This window comes from Ochotona curzoniae, unplaced genomic scaffold, assembly GCF_017591425.1.
Source record: "Ochotona curzoniae isolate NIBS_2020 unplaced genomic scaffold, NIBS_Ocur_1.0 scaffold_4701, whole genome shotgun sequence".
Lineage (NCBI taxonomy): Eukaryota > Metazoa > Chordata > Mammalia > Lagomorpha > Ochotonidae > Ochotona > Ochotona curzoniae.
In genome coordinates, this window is record NW_024467122.1 from 39,833,046 (window position 1) to 39,851,217 (window position 18,172).

Sequence of the window (18,172 nt, forward strand, 5' to 3'; positions counted from 1 at the left end):
TGTAAAACCAGGAAATAAAGCCAGAGTCTGTTGTTTGAGGCCACTTCCCAATGGGTACAGATGCTACAGTCCACCCTTCAGCAGCACTGAGGCCAGACCTGGAAGGTGGTCTACCGGGGAGTGGTCCATGCTTCGTTGCCCCTTGCTACTCCCATCTGCCTCTGTTGGTAGAGTGTCTGCAGCAGAGAACAGGAAAGCAGGTGTGAGTGTCGATGACAACCAAAGCCACAAGTCCCTCTCACATCATATGACGTCATCAAGATGGGAACCACCACTGATGCTTCCCCACAGCTTCCTCTAACACATGACAGTGCCCATTTCCAAACTAAGATTTGCTCTCTCAGGTAACTAAAGCCTTGTTGCAGGTCAAGTGAGACTTAGTTTTTGACACTAAGGTTGAATATTTGAAAAACTGAAGCTGTTTAGCTGCTTTTGGAAGATCTGGAGTGACCACCACACCTGGAGATGATGGTTACCATGGAGATGGAATCCTAATTCCTCAGAGGAGCTGGCACTCCATTTAATAACTACTTGTCATGGAAATTTCAAAGATGTGAACACAGAACTCTAACAACTATCATCTAACTTTAACAAGTAACTTGCAGCTAATCATATAATTTCCCACCTTGAAATACTTCAAGATATGTGTACAAAAGACAAAGGCTATCTTTAGAAGAAAAAATCACTATCATTGCATCTAAAAAACAATATTAGGAATGCTTTAATATCCAATGTTCAATAGCTAGATAACCCAATTTTCCTCAAGTGTCTAAAGGAGGTTTAGCTTTAATTTTGTTTTGTCCTGGTATTGTTACAGCTTGTTGCAGTCAAGACACCACTGGGGGCCATTTATGTGTGGACAATTCCTGGGTGTCTCTGAAGCCTGTGTTTACCTGTAAGTCGATCCCTCCACTTGTGAGAACCTTAGGGAGGGATGTTTTCTCCTTAGTGTTGGTGCTTGAGGTTTTGGATTTTATTTCTTGCTGATGAAAATAAAGGACATTTTGGAATATGGGGCAACAGATTTATCCACTTGAGTATGAAAGAGCTCTTCTTGGGGTCACCAGGAGCCTGGGGCAGAGTAAAGGGCCCACTCATCCTCCAAATTCAAGTCAGATACAGGCGGGGCTGGGCTTCCCACGTGACAGCTCCCAGCCTTGCCTCACTATGTGGTTTTTTTTCTCTTTTTTGCCTGGATCAGAATGATAGTCCCATGAAGCAGCATTCTAGCTATCTCTGGAGAATTCCATATGATTTACCCTAGCTCAAACAAACTCCACTGAAAACATACATTTAGTTGAGATTCTTGGCTGTGGTGCCACTGGCAGAGTCCATAAGTCCACACTTATTTTACACTTATTTTACTTCAAACTCCAGTTAACTAGGAAGATGGCATGATAGGAGAAATGTAATCTTTGAAACTGAGGTCATTCTGGAAAACTGAACACACATGTTCACTAAGTCTGCCACCCGAATCTGAGACCAGAAGGAAATATAGAAGGTGCAGGTTAAACCATGTGAGTGCTTATATTCCAGGCCTCAGCCTTACCTGCAGGGCTGGTAGCTGGAAACCAGGAAGGCTCTCCAGTGTGATTCTGCGCTCTCTGGGACCTGAAAGATGCGATAGAATGGTGAGAGGTCACTTCAACATTTCTCAGCATTTGTACTTATGGGTCAGGTAGTTCTTAAGGGATATTAAGGGAAGACTTTTGGATAATCAATATCAGATGGGTTAAAGCCCATTCTGCTGTTAGTATGGAGTGCTGACAAAGCGCACAGATGCAGAGGCAACAGAAAGAGGAAAATGATGGCTCCTTATCAAGGGCTGCTGGTAGAACCCTCCGAAATGAGCTCAAGGTATGTTCAACACAGTGACTCTCTCTCTCTCTCTCTCTTTTTTTTTTTTTTTTGTAAAAAGCTTAATCCTGTAGGCTAACCTGGCTAAGTAATAGACTTTATTGGGTAACAGGCTATTGACGAAAATCCAGAACTTCCTTTCACTATGAAGGAAACTAGATAACTTTTATTAAGGAACTGAACCAGAGTCAGTGCTTTTTGAGGGGCCAGTCCCAACTTCTTGTCACCTTGAGAATCCTCATTCAAGGGCTGACATTCCTCCTTGGGGAATGTTATTTAACTCACCAGCACTGTTGGGAGTGAGGACTCTGAAGGGACCTGCATCCTCATTTAGGGATGATCTGAAAGGAAAAATCGCCTGTCCAGAAGAGGCAGATGAAGGCCTAAGGAGCAGGAATAAGAGCATCAGTAAAGGAAAAGCTCCAGAGAGAAAAAAAATCCCCTGCTGAGAATCAAATTTAGTAATTCCTATGTTCCTTCAACCCAGTTCTACCTAAGCTGCTCCCTTTTTTCATAGAGCAGATTAGGTACAGACCAGTAAGAAGTGGCCCTAACAGGACAGGGCAAGTGTCAGTGTGAAGGGATCCTAGGATTACTCACCTGTAAGACAGACTGTGGGAGGAAGCCGGTGAAGGGGTCTCTGCAAAGCGTAAAAATGAATTTATGAGTTTCCAGTGTCCTAGGGGCTGGAGTGAAGGACACGGAGCTCATAGACTCTTGGTGCCCGTGCTAGGCTTGGGACTAGCAATAAGTGAAAAGGCTCCTAGATCACGACTTCTAAAGGTACTTTCCCCTCCACCTGCTTAAATTGGTGGGCCAAGACCCACTGCAGCCTTGATGAGTCCAGTGTCCTTGGAACGCCCCCTTCACATAGATCACCAGAAAGGAGCTAAAGATAGTTCACTGCATTGCCTAACCAGGGATACTAGCAAAGATCAAAACAACAACAAAAATGGTGGAACAAAGCCTCCAAAAATTCTCTTTCATTCTCTTTCAGTTTCAGAACTCTGGATATCAGCCTAGGGCTTGTAGCAATGTGGAAATGGTTTTCAAAACAAAAGGCCAAATGATGGTCAAAATAATAATAAATTGCCATTTCCCCTCCAGTTCCATGATAATATTGAAGACTAGTATGCTGCTATAATCATGGCAATCACAAAAATGTGCAGTGTTCACTGGAGTTTTTAAAAGTGTCTGTTGGAGAACTGACATTTGATTTGCAAGGCTGTCATTCATTGATATGACCTGAGATTGAAGCTTACCAAGACTTGGAGCTCGGAGTTCATAAAGTATGGAAAAGCTTTTATTCTTTGGTGAAAATAATTTGAGGCAATTGTTTTGGCTGCTTGAGGAGATAACTATCAAATGGGGCAACAGGCTAGCCAAATCTAGGCTAACCTAAAATGATACAAATATTAATGTAAAAACTGTGGTATGAGATGTCCATGAGGGCTTTAAAAAGTTCTAAGATTTGGGTGGATGTGTGGCACAGCAGGTTAAGCCAGCACTTAGGATGCTCATATCCCATATCAGAGTTCCAGGTCAATCCTGGCTCATCTGTTTCCAATCCTACTTCCTGCTAATGTGCAAAGAAGTGGCAGATAATGGCTTAAGTATTTTACACTCCTGCCACAAATGTAGGAGACCTGAAGGACATTCCCAGCTTCAGTGAGGCCCCAAACAGGCTGTTGTAGGTATTTGGAGAACGAACCAGCAGTTGGAAGATCTCTCTGTATGTCACTCTGCCTTTGAAATAAAATATCTTTAAGATTTTTATTGGAAAGGCAGATTTACAGAGAGAAGGCGATACAGAAGAATCTTCCATCTGGTGGTTCACTCCCCAAATGGGCTAGAGCTGACCTGATCCAAAGCCAGGAGCCAGGAAATTTTTCCAGGTCTCCCATGTGGGTGCAGGGTCATAAGGCATTGAGTTATCTCTGCTACTTTCCCATGCCATAAGCAGGGAGCTGGATAGAAAATGGAGTACTGGAAAATGAACCAGCATTCATGCGGAATCTGATGCTAGGAGGTGGAAGATTTGCCAGTTGAACCAACAAACCAGCCCCAAGCCACTCCATTTGCAATCCAGCTCCATGCTAGTGGCCAATAGTTCAGGGACTGGATCCTGCGCCTGTGTGGGAAACCTGGAAGAAGCTCCTGGCTCCTGATTGGCTCAGCCCTGCCACTGTAGCCATTTGGGGAGTGAACAAGTAGATGGAAGATCTTTATCTCTCCTTTTCTGTAAAATTGGCCTTTCTAATAAAAAGAAATAAAATCTTAGAAAATAAAGTAAAAATTTAAAAAGAAAAAACCTAAGTAGCTGGACCCCCCCATATCCATGTGGGACATTGGGCTGGAGCTCCTGTCTCCTAGCTTTGGCATTGGTATGATTCTACCACAGGCCCCTGTCTTTAGCCTTCTCTTTGTGTAACTGTGACTTTTAAAATAAATAAATAAATAAATAATTTAAAAAATGAATTTCCCATCTGCCTCTTGGGAAAAGGGAGATTCTTCTGATAGGTTCTCTAGAGACTCCCTAATGCCCTTGAAACAGTAACAATCGCAAGGGTTCTAAGGGAGCAAAGACAAACAATGAAGTGGTTAAAAAAGTATCTCTTTACCGGAATATTTTCTTTAATTGTTATTATTATTGGAAAGTCAGAAATACAGAGGAGGAGAGACAGAGAGAAAGATCTTCCCAAGAAGCTGCAATGTCCAGAGCTGAGCCAATCTGAAGCCAGGAGCCAGGAGCTTCTTCCAGGTCTCCCACGCAGGTATAGGGGCCCAGGCTTTGAGCCGTCCTTGACTGCTTTCCCAGGAAATAAGCAGGGAGCTGGATGGAAAATGGGGCTGCTGGGATTAGACCCAGCACCTATTTGGGATTCTGGCGTGTGCAAGGTGAGGACTTTAGCCACTAGACTACTGCGCCAGGCCCTCACCAGAACATTTTTATGTTTAATACACAGCGAAGAAACCAGAAGCCTCAAACTGACAGGATTCTGCCAACCTTTGTTGTAGACCTAACTTTTACTGCCATCTTGTGGCAATTTTAAAAATCAAGTCAACTCTAATTTAAAAATCGGCTTGTATCTCCTGGCCAGTTTTGTTTGTGTTCCCCAACAGTTTCCTAAAGTTCAAATTCGTATTTTTTCCCTTATTTGCTTGAGAACAAAATTCCATTGTGTGGAAACTAGTAGAGGCTGGTGTTTTGGCATGGTAGGTAAAGCAACTGCCTGTCACACTGGCATCCCATATGAGTGCCAATTCAACTCCAGCTGCTTTATTTTTCATTCACTTCTTTGTTAATATGTCTAGAATGGGGCACAGCATGATGGCTCATTGGCTAAATCCTCACTTTGAAAGCTCAGGGATCCCATATGGGCACCAGTTTGTGTCCAAACTGCTTTACTTCCCCGCCAGTTCCCTAATCGTGGCCTGGGAAAGTAATAGAAGATGGCCCAAGCCTTGGGACTCTGCACCCACGTGGGAGACCTGGAAGAAGCTCCTGGCTTCAGATTGGCTCAGCTCTGGTGGTTGTGGCCATCTGGGGAGTGAACCAATGCATAAAAGAGCTTTTTGTCTCACTCTCTCTATATAAATCTGATCTGCCTTTCCAATAAAAATAGATTTAAAGAATATGTCTGGGAAAGCAGCAGAGACTGTTTTAAATGGTTGGGTCTCTATTTCCACTTGGGAGACCAGAGGGAAGCTCCTGGCTCCTGGATTTCAATCTGGCCCAGCCCGGGACATTGCAGCTATTTGGGGAGATAAAAAAAAAATCTCCCTGTGTGTCTCTCCCTCTCTGTGTAATTGCACCTTTAAAAAGAAAGGAAGAGGAAAGAAGGAAAAAAATGATGGAAAGAAGGAAAGAAGGAAAAAGAAAGCAAGCAATAACTTGTAATATGTGTTTGGATACCTGTAATCACTACCTGGGGGGAAAAACATTCAAAAAAGATTACACTGTACACCGAACCAAGCTGCTGGTGCCCCGCACATGGAACACTGACCATGGACATCTCCTTCCCCTCTCACCAGTGTAGGAGTCCCTGGGAGTGCTCCTTCCCTGCAGGCCTCTGCCCTGATGGACAAATAGTAGACATCAGTGAAGACAGCTGGTCCTTGAGCCTCCCTCAGCCCTGCTGCCTGTCTCCACCCACCCACGGAAGCATATGCTCTTCTCCCTGAGTGGGAGAAGGACCCATATTGGACTCGTCCCACCACAGTTAATTCAACCTTTTGTTCCTAGTCCCTCACCTAGAGTCTGTATCAGTATTTTAGTTTAGATTTTCATCACCCCAGAAAAATAGGCTGTGGCATGGCATCAAATCATTTAGGACAAAACCAATAAAAATTTTGGATTTTTTGACTTGGAGTTTGCTTTCATTTAGCACAAAACCCTCACTCTGGATGGAAAAGGTGAGTACTACTTACTTGTCCCGAGCTACCAAAGGCAGCCACTCTGTAAGCAATGGACTCCACGGAGGAAGGTCGACTACACAAGGAGAGACAAAAAACAAACCGCTGTTAGACTCCGAGACGGGCCTGCTTCACTGCTCCATGTTCCTTCACAGTGCAGCCTCTGCCGAGAGTCATCGGTTTTCTCTGTAGGCTGCCTACTCACCTGACCACCTGGCTACTCTGCTGGGAACTGGGCCGAGGAGTAACTGAAAGAGAATGAAGTGTGAATTGCAACTTTGCCACCAGCGGCACACTCTGCCTTGCCTTGCCACTGTCAGGGGTGGTTATCTGGTTGCATATGTTTCCGTGGCAGGTATAACAGTAGAAGAAGGGCTTTATGGTCTCCAAGAAGAGACTATCTTCCATTTGGGAAAAGGACATTTACTCATCTCACACAGTCATTTGGATAAAAAAACGGTTCCCTACCTGACTGTGACGGGGAAGTGATGGCCACTGGACGGGGTGTGCTCAACCTGCAAGAAAAGAGAATGAGACAGGTGTTATAATCTTGCTGAGCAAAAGTAAATTCCCACTTCACATCATTAGTTACAGCAATAAAGGCTTCTCCCCCAAGCACAAATGTTTTCACTCTCTTATATTTCAGGAGTCACTTCAACACATGGAAACAAAGTTGACAAGAGACTTCTTTACTCCCCAACTCCCTAAATGAGGCCTTCTCCATTTCTCTATTATCTATAATAGAAGGTTTTCTTTTTAAAAGATGTACTTGTTCTATTTGAAAGGCACAGTGACAGAGAAACAGGAGCGATTTCATCTGCTGGTTCACTCCCCAACTGCCCACAAACAGCTAGAGCCGGGCAAGGAATCAGGAACTGCATCCAAGTCTCCCAGGTGGAAGAAAGGAACACAGCACTGGAGCAATCATGTTGCCTCTCATGTGCGCTAACAGGAACCTAGATCAAAAGCAGAGTAGCCAGGACTTGAACTGTTACCCTGAGGTGGGCATCCCAAAGTGATAGCTTGGGCCTGGCGTGGTGGCCTAGAGGCTAAAACTCTTTGCCTTGAACGCGCTGAGATCCCATGTGGGTGCTGGTTCTAATCCCGGCTGCTCCACTTCCCATCCAGCTCCCTGCCTGTGGCCTGGGAAAGCAGTTGAGGACGGCCCAAAGGCTTGGGACCCTGCACCCGCATGGGAGACCTGGAGGAGGTTCCTGGCTCCTGGCTTTGGATCGGAGCAGCACCGGCCATTGTGGTCACTTGGGGAGTGACTCATCGGACAATAGATCTTCCTCTCTGTCTCTCCTCCTCTCTGTATATCTGACTTAGCAATAAAAATAAATAAATCTTAAAAAAAAAATAAAGTGATAACTTAACCTGTTGCACTACTATGCCCACCCGCATAACAGAAGTTTTGAAGTATGCTTTTATTCCCTTGGTGCCTCACTAAGTACTCTCAATTTTACATCTGCCCATCCATTCACAAATCCCTCTATCACTCATCTATCTACCTACAAGTGTTTGTTCAGTGTCTATTTGTCCTATATCCTGAGATTACAAATAATAATGTTTACAATAAAAATTAAAATAAAGTTCTTCCCAGGATCAGTGTTGGGGGAGGAAGCATAAGATTAAGCCAACACTTGTGATGCTGGCATCCCATAACAAAACACTAACTCAAGTACTGGCTATTCTGCTAACAATCCAGTTTCCTGTTGATGTGCCTGGGTAAGCAGCAAAAAACATGGCACATGAACTTGGATCCTGGCCACCCATGTGGGGGACCCAGAGGGAGTTCATGGTTCCTCCCTTTGACCCAGACTAACCCCAGCAACTGCAGCCATTTGAGAAGTAAAACAGCAGATAGAAAATCTATTTCTCTTGGTGCTTCTCCCTCTCTCTCTCTGCCACTCTGCCTTTCAAATACACGCTTTCTTAAAGTTCTTCACTTTGAGAGAGACACATGCTAGTGGGGATGCAAAAGCAAGGCCATGTTTAAATCTTGAATGAACCATAAGGACAGAAATATGAAAGAACACTATGCTATAACTTCTGTGAGTGCAGAGACAAGGATTTTTTTTTTAGTCATCTGTTTTTATTTATTTGAAAGGCAGAGTAACAGAGAGAGATATCTTACATCTGCTGGCTAACTCCCCAAATGCCCATAATAGTTAGGGCTGGGCCAGACCAAAGCCAGGAGCCCGGAACTCCATCTGGGCCTCCCAGTTGGTAGCAGGGACCCAAGTGTTTGAGCCATCAGCTGCTGTCTCCCAGGCACATTAACAGAAAGTTGCATCGGAGATGTAAGCAGGACTACAGCCCAGGTATTTAATATGGGATACAGAAATCCCCTACAGTAGCTTAATCCGTCTGTACCATAACAAATGCTATCCCATCTCTTTTTTTTTAAGATTTATTTATTTATTTATTGGAAAGGCAGATAAACAGAGAGGAGGAGAGACAGAAAGGAAGATCTTCAGTCTGATGGTTTACTCCCCAAATGGCGGCAATCGCTGGGACTGAGCCAATCTGAAGCCAGGAGCCTGGAGCTTCGTCCAGGTCTCCCACACGGGGTGCAGGGTCCCAAGGCTTTGGCCCATCCTCGACTGTTTTCCCAGACCACAAGCAAGAAGCTGGGTGGGAAGCAGGGCCGCAGGATTAGAACCAGTGCTCACATAGGATCCCAGTGTGCTCAAGGCGAGGACTTTAACCATTACACTATCGTGCTGGGTGCCATATCTTTTTTTTTTTTTTTTAAATCTGTCAATGCAGGACTGATAATAAAAATTGTTAAGCTGGCAGGTCACAAGTGTTATCGCTGATTAGAAAGGACTGGTGCTGTACACATGCATCTAACACAGTACCTGCTATACAGTAGGCATTTCACATGCTTTCCAGAGGGAATGATGTGAGATGAATTGTGAAGGACAAGTAGGACTTCATAAAATGACTTTTAAGAGTGAGCAGTAAAATCCAGATTTGACTTTGGTACTTTCCGTGAAGAAGTCTTTCTCAGAGAAGTATAAATGCATCAACTGCTGGTCTCCATTTCAAAGCCCCCCAAGGCAGGGTGAGTGGTGTGGTGCAGCAAGTTAAGCTGCCAATTAGGATGCCTACATTATCTATCAGAGTGCCATATTCAAGTCCTGGATACGTGATGCCTCCAATCCAGCTTCCCACTAACACATCTGGAAACACTGGCTGAAGGCCCAAGTCTTCATCCTGATACCCATGCAAGAGACCCAGATGGAGTCCCTGGCTCCTGGCTCTGGATTTCTGTCTAAGCCAGCCCTGGTTGTTGCAGGCTCCTGGGAAGTTCACGGGTTGATCAAAGTGCTCTCTCTTCTCTGTCACACTGATTTTTAAGTAGATAAATACATCTTTAAAAAGAAAAGGAAGAAGGGAGCGAGAACACTGAGGGGTGGACATTTTGCACATTGCTTGAGATCCCACCTGGGATGCCCACACCACACATCCAGTGCTGGCCTAGCTTCTGATTCCAACGACTTGCCAATATGTAACTAAGGAGGCAGTAGGCATCCCTCCCACCCATGTGGAAGACCCAAACAATTCTTGGCTGCAGGCTTTAGCCTGGTCCAGCCCCAGTTGTTGCAGTTATTTGGAGTGTAAACCAGCAGATGGAAGATTTCTCTCTCTGCTTTTCTGTCTCTAACTCTCAATTTCTTTCTGTGTTTCTGCCTTTCTAAGAAAATGAAAATAAATAATAATTTCAGTTGAAAAAGAACAAGGGCTGGCATTGTGGTACATGTGTTAAGCTACCACCTATGATGCTAGTACCCCATACAGGCAGTAATCCCTGGCTGCTCCACTTGTAATCCAGGCTCTTGCTAATACACTTGGGAAAGTAGCAGACGATGCTTGAATTGCTGCACCCACATAGGGAACCCAGATGCAGTTCTAAACTCCTGGCTTTGGCTTGGCTCTGCTCCAATCATTGTGGCCATTGTGAACTACCAGAGGAAAGGCCTTTCTCTCTCTCTAACTCTGCCTTTCAAACAAATAAATAAACGTTTTGTTTCTTCCTTCCTTTCTTTCTTCTTAATTTCAAGGAGTTGAGAAGCTAGCATGGGAGCTGTAAAACTGACCTGTTTCCTTGGTACCGACTTGGAGATTCCTGTAGGTAAAAAAAAAAAAAAAAAAAAAAAAAACAAAAAAACAAAAAAACAATGGGAGTAAAGTAAGCTGTAGCTCAAGGTTCCTAACCGATGGATTGGTCTTACTTGTTAGATTGGTAAGGTGTGACACCCCCTAGCTGTGGTTGCTAAGATTCCCAACAGAAAAAAAAAATTCCTTATGAAATTATTGGCTTTCAGGGAATAAAAATTCAGTTCTTATCCATAAGAATCCAAAAGGAATCTTGTCGAAGACTAACACATGTTTCTGGGGAGAGAAAGAAAAATGACATAATCACAATGTGTGAGAATAGTTCTGGGAGTGGGATCAGTAGGAAAGAAATGACTAGGAAACAGAATGTGAAGGAGAGCAAGTCCTGAGGTGTTTTGGAGTTTTTCTAAAGCAAAATTTTGGATTGCTTCCCTTCAACTCCCCACGGCCTTCTGTAGCCTTGTGCATTCACTACCATGTGGTTGCACAATGTCAGTTTCTCTGTGTGCCATGAAGTGAAAAAGGTCAGGAAACATTATCCTACAGTCAGATCTGCAGGACCTTCAAAAACTCCATAGAAAATGTACATTCTCTTTTAATTTCATTTTTCTGTGAGCTTTTTTTTTTTTTTGTAAATGGGACCAGTAGGAGAGAAAATAAGTTTCATTCACCTTTAGAACTGCTAGGTATTTCTTCAGTTCTTCATTCTCCTTTTTTAACACAGACAGCTCTCTAGGCAAAAGATGTCAACAAGTCAGCTCCAGGAGATCAGGAGACAAAAAAAAAAGTCTGATGATTAATACTATCTACATATAGGTAGTACTTACTGAGGGACACAGCTATGCAAGGTATTTCTAACAAAAATGAGACTGGGGAAGGGAAGGGTTTTGATAGAACAATTGAGTGGACAAAAGAAGCATGAAGTCAAGACTTGGTGTGACTTCAGCAAGACGTTTGCACACGCACCCCTTTCCTTTCCACACACACACCCCTGGTCTGCTAATGCCTAAACATTTCCATCTAGATAGAATCTCATTTTTCAGCTTCAAATTTCCAAAACATCCTCCCAGAGCTAACATTTTAAAATATGTCTTTTATTTTTATCAGTGCAAATCAGTTCTTTCTCATTTCCCTTGAAGCAGCAGCTTTGGGTTCAGAAAAATAAAAGAAGAAAGCTAGAAAGTGAGGAGGGCCTCTTGGGGGTATGGGAGAAAACTACAGTGAAGATAGAGGGAACTGAACATTCTGTGCCTGATTTGCCCAAGACCAACATAAACATACATGGAGAAATTTTCAAACTTTGTAACCACAAGGCAATAAGAACTACAACTTCTTTAAAAGGAAAAAAAAAAAAAAAGGGAAAAACAAGCCACAATCTTCCTGGGGATGTGTTTTGTCACTTACTTTTGCTGATTGGTCATTGTTTGCTGTGCCTCTTGCATGGCTGCTTCCAACTTAGTGAGTCTATGCTTTTGAAAGGCGATGAGGAGATCTGTTTGTTTCTTCTGGAACCTCCATACCTACGAAGGAGAAACGGGCCTTTGATACTGCTGAGAACAAAGGGACATCTGTGGAACACAGCAGGTTGCCTTGAGTTGCTCTGGCTTTGCCAGGGAGCCACTCCCCTCTCAGGCACTCCCACCGTGATGCCATCCACCATGTTGTGATTTATCACTATTCATTTTGCTCTAAATAATGCTCTAAATAATGCCTCCCAGAACTAAAGAGCTCAGCACCAGGAACGTTTTCACCTGCAGGACACTGGCTTTTTAATATCTTATTTGTGAGGCAAATAAAAAGATTTTCCATCTGTCGGTTCATTCTCCAAATGGCCGCATCAGGCAGGACTGGAAAGAAACCCAACCCAGGTCTCCTACATGGTTGGCTAAGACCAGTTTCTTAAGCCTTTAGCAGGAAGTGGGAGTCAGGAGCTCCAGCCAGACTCCACACCTTGGTACTGATATGGAATGCAGGCATCTGAATTGTTAGGCCAAACACCCACCACATGGCTTTCTAGGACACGAACGAGACTATCCTGATACAGTAGAGCAGCCTTTTAAAAATGTCATCTTTCATCCTGAGCAAGAAGAGTGACCCCCAAAACACTACTTTTCAAGCTCAGAATGCATTCCACTTTGTCTACAATTAGTTCGGACTTGGCTTCCACATTCTTAGCTAGTGCAGAACATCGGGTGACCCATTTACTTTCTCTGCGACACCTGGTCATTTGCAGGTAACCTGTGCTGCTACAATAAAGCACAAAGAGTTACAGACAGAAATGACCTTTTCCTGGATTTTACTTCTGGGCATGGACACATAATTTTATCTTTTGCATCACTTTACCAGTTGCTCTACTAATGTGCCTATCATGAAATTGCTGAGTATGATTAAAGTTAATATTTAGAAAGTATTTTAGCTTTGTCAGGCTCTACTTCTGAGTACACAGCACTATTTGTGTCTCATCTGCTCCCTCCCTGCTCATACTGCAAACCTTTTGACTGGGGTCCTTCCCTCAATCTTAGTAGTCTTTTCATAAATTTTTGATTCACATCTAATTTACAAATTACTTTTGCCCTTTATGATTGAACTGTACTTAACAGCATATATATTCTTTAAAAAGCAGTTTATATACTGTTTAGATGCTTTCATTTTTACTTAAAACTGATCCTATATAGACAAAAGTTTCTTGTAGCCTGCTATGCCACCATGCTGATCTCAAAGCTACTATTTTCAATAAAAGTAAAAACATGTCTATTGCAGAAATTTTAAACAATCAAGAAACAGAAGAAAGTCACTCAGAATCCTGAGTGGAAAGCAGAGTTTGGGAACTGCCCTCCACTCAGAGGGCAGATTACAAACAGATTAACAGCCAAAACCCAGTAAGCTGAACATCTATATCTTATCCTTAGGATCAATGTGTTAAGCTATCATCAAGAAAACCCAAATTCTAGGAAGGGCACCAGGTACACAGAGCAAAGTAAGTTGCATGTGGGATGTCCACATTCCATTTGGGGGTACCTGTTTAATTCTTAGCTACTACACTTCAGACCCAGCTCCTTGCTAATGTGCCTGGGAAGCAGTGGACAATAGTTCAAGTATTTCCATCTCTGCTACCCACATGGGAGACCTAGATAGAGTTCCTGGTTTCTGGCTTCAATCTGGCCCAGCTCTGGCTTTTATAGCTATTTAAGGAGTGAACCAGCAGATGGAAGATCTCTTATCTCTATCTCTCTTTCTCTGTTATCCTGCCACTAAAATAAGTCTTAAAAGAAAACCCAGGTTTTCCCCTAGACTTGTCACTCTGAAAGGCCATGTGCACGGGGATCAGAGCCCACTGTGGAGACCAGACTGGCAGCGAAGGGACTTTGCTTATTAGGTCTAAGAAGGCCTGTTTTGCCCACATACCCCGAAACACTGACATCCGAATCTTAGATCTTGACATTCCAAAAAGAATAATCAATCCAGGAAACACCCAACAGCAGGGCACATTAGTGGAGGGCAAGCAGTTTTTGGCTAATGTGAGCTACTAATTTGCTTAACCTATTTCAAATATTTTCATTGAAGATTCTAAAACTTAGTAATGCACCTCAGTACTTGAAAAAAAATAGCTACAAATCATCCAAATCTCTCATCATCAGGAAAAGGTTGGCTTTTTTTTCCCCCAAAGAAAGATAAATTTTGCTCACTTGCATTTTTTAAGAGGGAGTGATTATTTTATTAATACAATAACAGAGCAGATAATAAAAGCTGCTTCTTGATTACACTTAATATTATCTTGATGATAGTCAGTGTTAAATAGTGTGGATTTTACTAAACACCGTATAAAACCACTAGGTCCAATTTCTTTTCCTTTATTCCCAGACTAGTGCCAGGTAAGAGTACTGGGAATCTAAGCCTTGGAGCCCCACTTGCTTTGAAAACATGTGTCAAGAGACAAAATGAAAGTTCTTCATTAGCTTTGAACAGTTCTCTACCACCCACGTTCCACCCCTAAGCATCTTATCCATAGTTTCATTTCTCCAAAAGTTTCAGTTACCATTACTCAAAGCACTATGAAAATATTTTCAGATAGACTCTTACAGTATTATATTGTTGCTTTTTTTTTTTCTTAACTAATTAATTTGTATTTGAAAGGCAGAGAAACAGAGAAAGGAAAGATCACCCCTCTGCTGCCTATAACAACCAGGACTGGACAGGTTGAAGCCAGGCTGCCGGAACTGCATCTGGGTCTCCCACATGAGTAGCAAGAACCCAAGTATTTGGACTGGCACTCATTGCCTTCCCAGGCACGCTATAGGGCAGCTGAATCGGAACATCACTCTCACATAGGAATGCAGGTATTGTGTGTGGCTGCTTAACCTCTTGCACCACAACCCCAAACTCTAGTGCTCTATTTAAGTAATCCTTATTTATTTAATGATGGCCTCAAAGTATTAGTGTAGAGATCCTGGTGATTCAGATATGCCAATGAGAAGCCATTAAGTGCTTCTATTTTTACTTTTTTGTTTTTAGGATTTATTCCTTTTAAAGATTTATTTATTTATTTATTTATTTATTTTTTAAAGATTTATTTTTATTATTTTTTCATTGGAAAGGCGGATATACAGAGAGGAGAGACAGAGAGGAAGATCTTCCGTCCGATGATTCACTCCCCAAGTGAGCGCAACGGGCCGATACTATGCCAATCCGAAGCCAGGAGCCTCTTCGGGTCTCCCACACGGGTGCAGGTTCCCAAAGCTTTGGGCCGTCCTCGACTGCTTTCCCAGGCCACAGGCAGGGAGCTGGAAGGGAAGCGGGGCTGCCGGGATTAGAACCGGCGGCCATATGGGATCCCGGGCGTGCTAGGCGAGGACCTTTAACCACTTGCGCCACCGCGCCGGGCCCTAAAGATTTATTTTTATTGCAAAGTCAGATATACAGAGAGGAGAAACAGAGAGGAAGATCCTCCATCTGCTGATTCACCCCTCCAAATGGGTGCAATGGCTGGAGCTGAGTCAATCTGAAGCCAGGAACTCTTCTGGGTCTCCTACGCGGGTACAGGGTCCCAAGGCTTTGAGCTGTCCTCAATTGCTTTTCCAGACCACAAGCAGGGAGCTAGAAGGAAAGCGGTGCCGCCGGGATTAGAACCGGCACCCATATGGGATCCTGGCATGTGAAAGGCAAGGACTTTAGCTGCTAGGCTACCATGCCAGGCCTAGGATTTATTTTTAATTAATTATTTATTTACTTATTTATTCTTGCCAATGCCAACTATATTTCAAGTCGTCACAGCAGGAAATTGGAAAAAGTTTTCAGTTAGCAATAATTGTGCCTCAGATAAACCTCATTTGCTGTGATACTGCCACTGTGCAAAGCTGATATACTTATAAATTTTTATTTGAAAGGCAGGGTTACATAGAGAAGGAGAAACAGAAAAAGACTGATCTTCCATTTCCTGATTAACTCCCAGCAACAAGCAGAGCTGGACTGATTCAAAGCTGGGAGACAGGGGCCTCTTCCAGGTCTCTTGCATAGTTGCAGGGGCCCATTCTCTGCTGTTTTCCCAGGCCATAAGCAGAGCTGGATGGGAAGTGGAGCAGCTGGGACACAAACCAGTGCCCACATGGGATGCCAGCACTGTGGGAAAAGGCTTACTTAAGTTTACTATATGCCATGATGCTAGCTCCAAAGCACTTCCTTTAAGTGGAAAAAAAAAAAAAATACAAACCCTCATTAAGGAAAGAAAATAAAATGAAATGCTGAGTTTCTAAGATCTATGCAAAAAAAACCCTCATGACATTATGACAAAGTTAAAAAAGAGCTGTGATAGTTTTGCTGCCTTTTTATTGTTATTCTCTGCTCCTAATTTATAAACTTTATCCAAGGCATGCATGCATGTGTAGGAGAAAACAGTATAATGTGTAGGTTTGATGGCAGCCACAGTTTCAGGCAGCCACAGTTTCAGGCAGCCACTGGGGGTCTCCAAAAGCATTCTTTATGGGGTATTGTATTTATGATTCCAGAATCAGACAATATCTCAGTCTAAAAGTCAGAGTGTGTTCTTACGATACGAACTGAAGAGGTCAGTTTTATAGGCAGAAAAAGGCCCAAGAAAGAAGAACGAGAGAACAGAGGAGGATTGGTCATGTCAGTGTTGCTCTTTGTAAAGATGAAAGCAAAGCAGACCTCCTTGTCAGGTCAGCTACAAGTGTCCTATGTAACTTGACTAGTATCTCTTTCTCTTGCCTTCTTGAAACATCAGATGGACAGCTTAGCTTCAGCTTTGTGGCACAGCATTTCAGTATGAAAAACTCCATTTACATTTGCTCAGTTGGGCCCTGGTCTAGGATGTTAGGCCAAATCAATGGGCTTCTATAAAAATTTTTTTTTAAGATTTATTTGTTTTAACTGCAAAGTCAGATATACAGAGAGAAGGAGAGACAGAAAGAAATATCTTTCGTCTGATGATTCACTCCCCAAGTGACTGCAATGGCCAGTGCTATGCTGATCCGAAGCCAGAAGCCCAGATCTTCTTGCATTGGTACAGGGTCCCAAAGCTTTGAGCCGTCCTCATCTGTTTTCCCAGGCTACAAGCAATGAGCTGGATGGGAAGCAGGACCACTGGGATTAGAACCAGCACCCATACGGGATCCCAGCGCATACAAGGTGAGAACTTTAGCCGCTAGGCCACTGTGCTAGGCCCTATAAATTTTATTTAATACACAGAACTTACTGAAGACAGCACTGTAAGATCAGTCCTGATTTAAACCCAGCACAGCAGCTGGAAACAGCAAGGGCGAAATCACTAAAGGATACCAAGAGAAGCAAAATAATGGGAGCACAGAGAGAACTCAGAAAATTATTAGGATAAGCCTTATGTCTCTGTCCATGTTCTGTTGCTAGAACAAAAATATTTGAAGCTGAGGTTTAAAAGAGATTTGGTTAGGGCCCAGCATGATAGCCTAGTGGCTAAATCCTGTACATGGGATCCTGTACCCATGTAGGAGACCTGGAAGAAGCTTCTGGATCCTAGCTCCTGGCTTTGGATCCACTCAGCTCCAGCCATTATGGTCACTTGGGAAGTGAACCAGCAGACAGAGGATCTTTTTCTCTGTCTCTCCTCTCTGTATATCTGCCTTTTCAATAACAAAATAAAACAAAACAAATCTTCAAAAAAAAAAAACGAGGCTTGGATAATTCACAGTTTTGAAGGACGACAGTCCAAAATTAGATAGGGCTGTTGATTAGCCTCCGGTGAAGTTCTCCTTGGCTGAATCACATGGCATCTCCATGAGAGTGCATGTGAGAGGAGAGATCACATCGCAAAAACAACAAGAAGAGTTAGGCTTGCTCTTTTTCTAACAATCCAACCCCAAGGAAATTAACTGAAGACGCATGAGAATTACAATAATCCCTTTTGAGCACAGCACCCCCAATGACTTGCTTATCTAGTATTAAGTCCCATCTCAGGGTTCTGCCATCTCAACCACACCATATATACCTCCCACAAATGCAAATTTTTTTAAGCGAAGGATTTATTTTTTAATTGGAAAGGCTGATTTACAGAGAGGAGAGACAAAGATCTTCCATCTGCTGACTCAGCCACAATAACCAGAGATAAGCCAATCTGAAACTGAAAGCCAAGTGCTTGTTTCAGGTTCCCACATGGGCACAGGGTCCCAAGGCTTTGGGCCGTCCTCGACTGCTTTCCCAGGCCACAAGCAGGGAGCTGGAAGGGAAGTGAAGCAGCGGGGAAATGAACTGGCACCCATACGGGATCCTGGTGCTTAGCAGG

At 43.3% G+C, this 18,172-nt stretch overlaps 1 protein-coding gene and 1 non-coding gene across 2 annotated transcripts in view; both read right to left on the bottom strand.

Moving 5' to 3' along the window:
- Nucleotides 1-80: 80 nt before the first annotated feature.
- The window catches only part of RNF212B (ring finger protein 212B), a 34,866-nt gene continuing 16,774 nt past the window's right edge, over nt 81-18,172 (bottom strand). The window contains exons 4-14 of the mRNA XM_040969494.1: nt 11,803-11,918; nt 11,070-11,130; nt 10,380-10,408; nt 6,742-6,788; nt 6,479-6,521; nt 6,289-6,349; nt 5,890-5,935; nt 2,458-2,497; nt 2,143-2,240; nt 1,550-1,611; nt 81-176 (exon numbers count right to left, since the gene is read on the bottom strand). Of these exons, the coding sequence (XP_040825428.1) occupies nt 111-176; nt 1,550-1,611; nt 2,143-2,240; nt 2,458-2,497; nt 5,890-5,935; nt 6,289-6,349; nt 6,479-6,521; nt 6,742-6,788; nt 10,380-10,408; nt 11,070-11,130; nt 11,803-11,918 (669 nt within the window). The 3' untranslated portion in view covers nt 81-110. The remainder of the gene's footprint in view (nt 177-1,549; nt 1,612-2,142; nt 2,241-2,457; nt 2,498-5,889; nt 5,936-6,288; nt 6,350-6,478; nt 6,522-6,741; nt 6,789-10,379; nt 10,409-11,069; nt 11,131-11,802; nt 11,919-18,172) is intronic.
- Nucleotides 15,614-15,754, bottom strand: LOC121149511. The gene has a single exon (XR_005882673.1). It is a non-coding gene; the product is annotated as a U4 spliceosomal RNA (small nuclear RNA).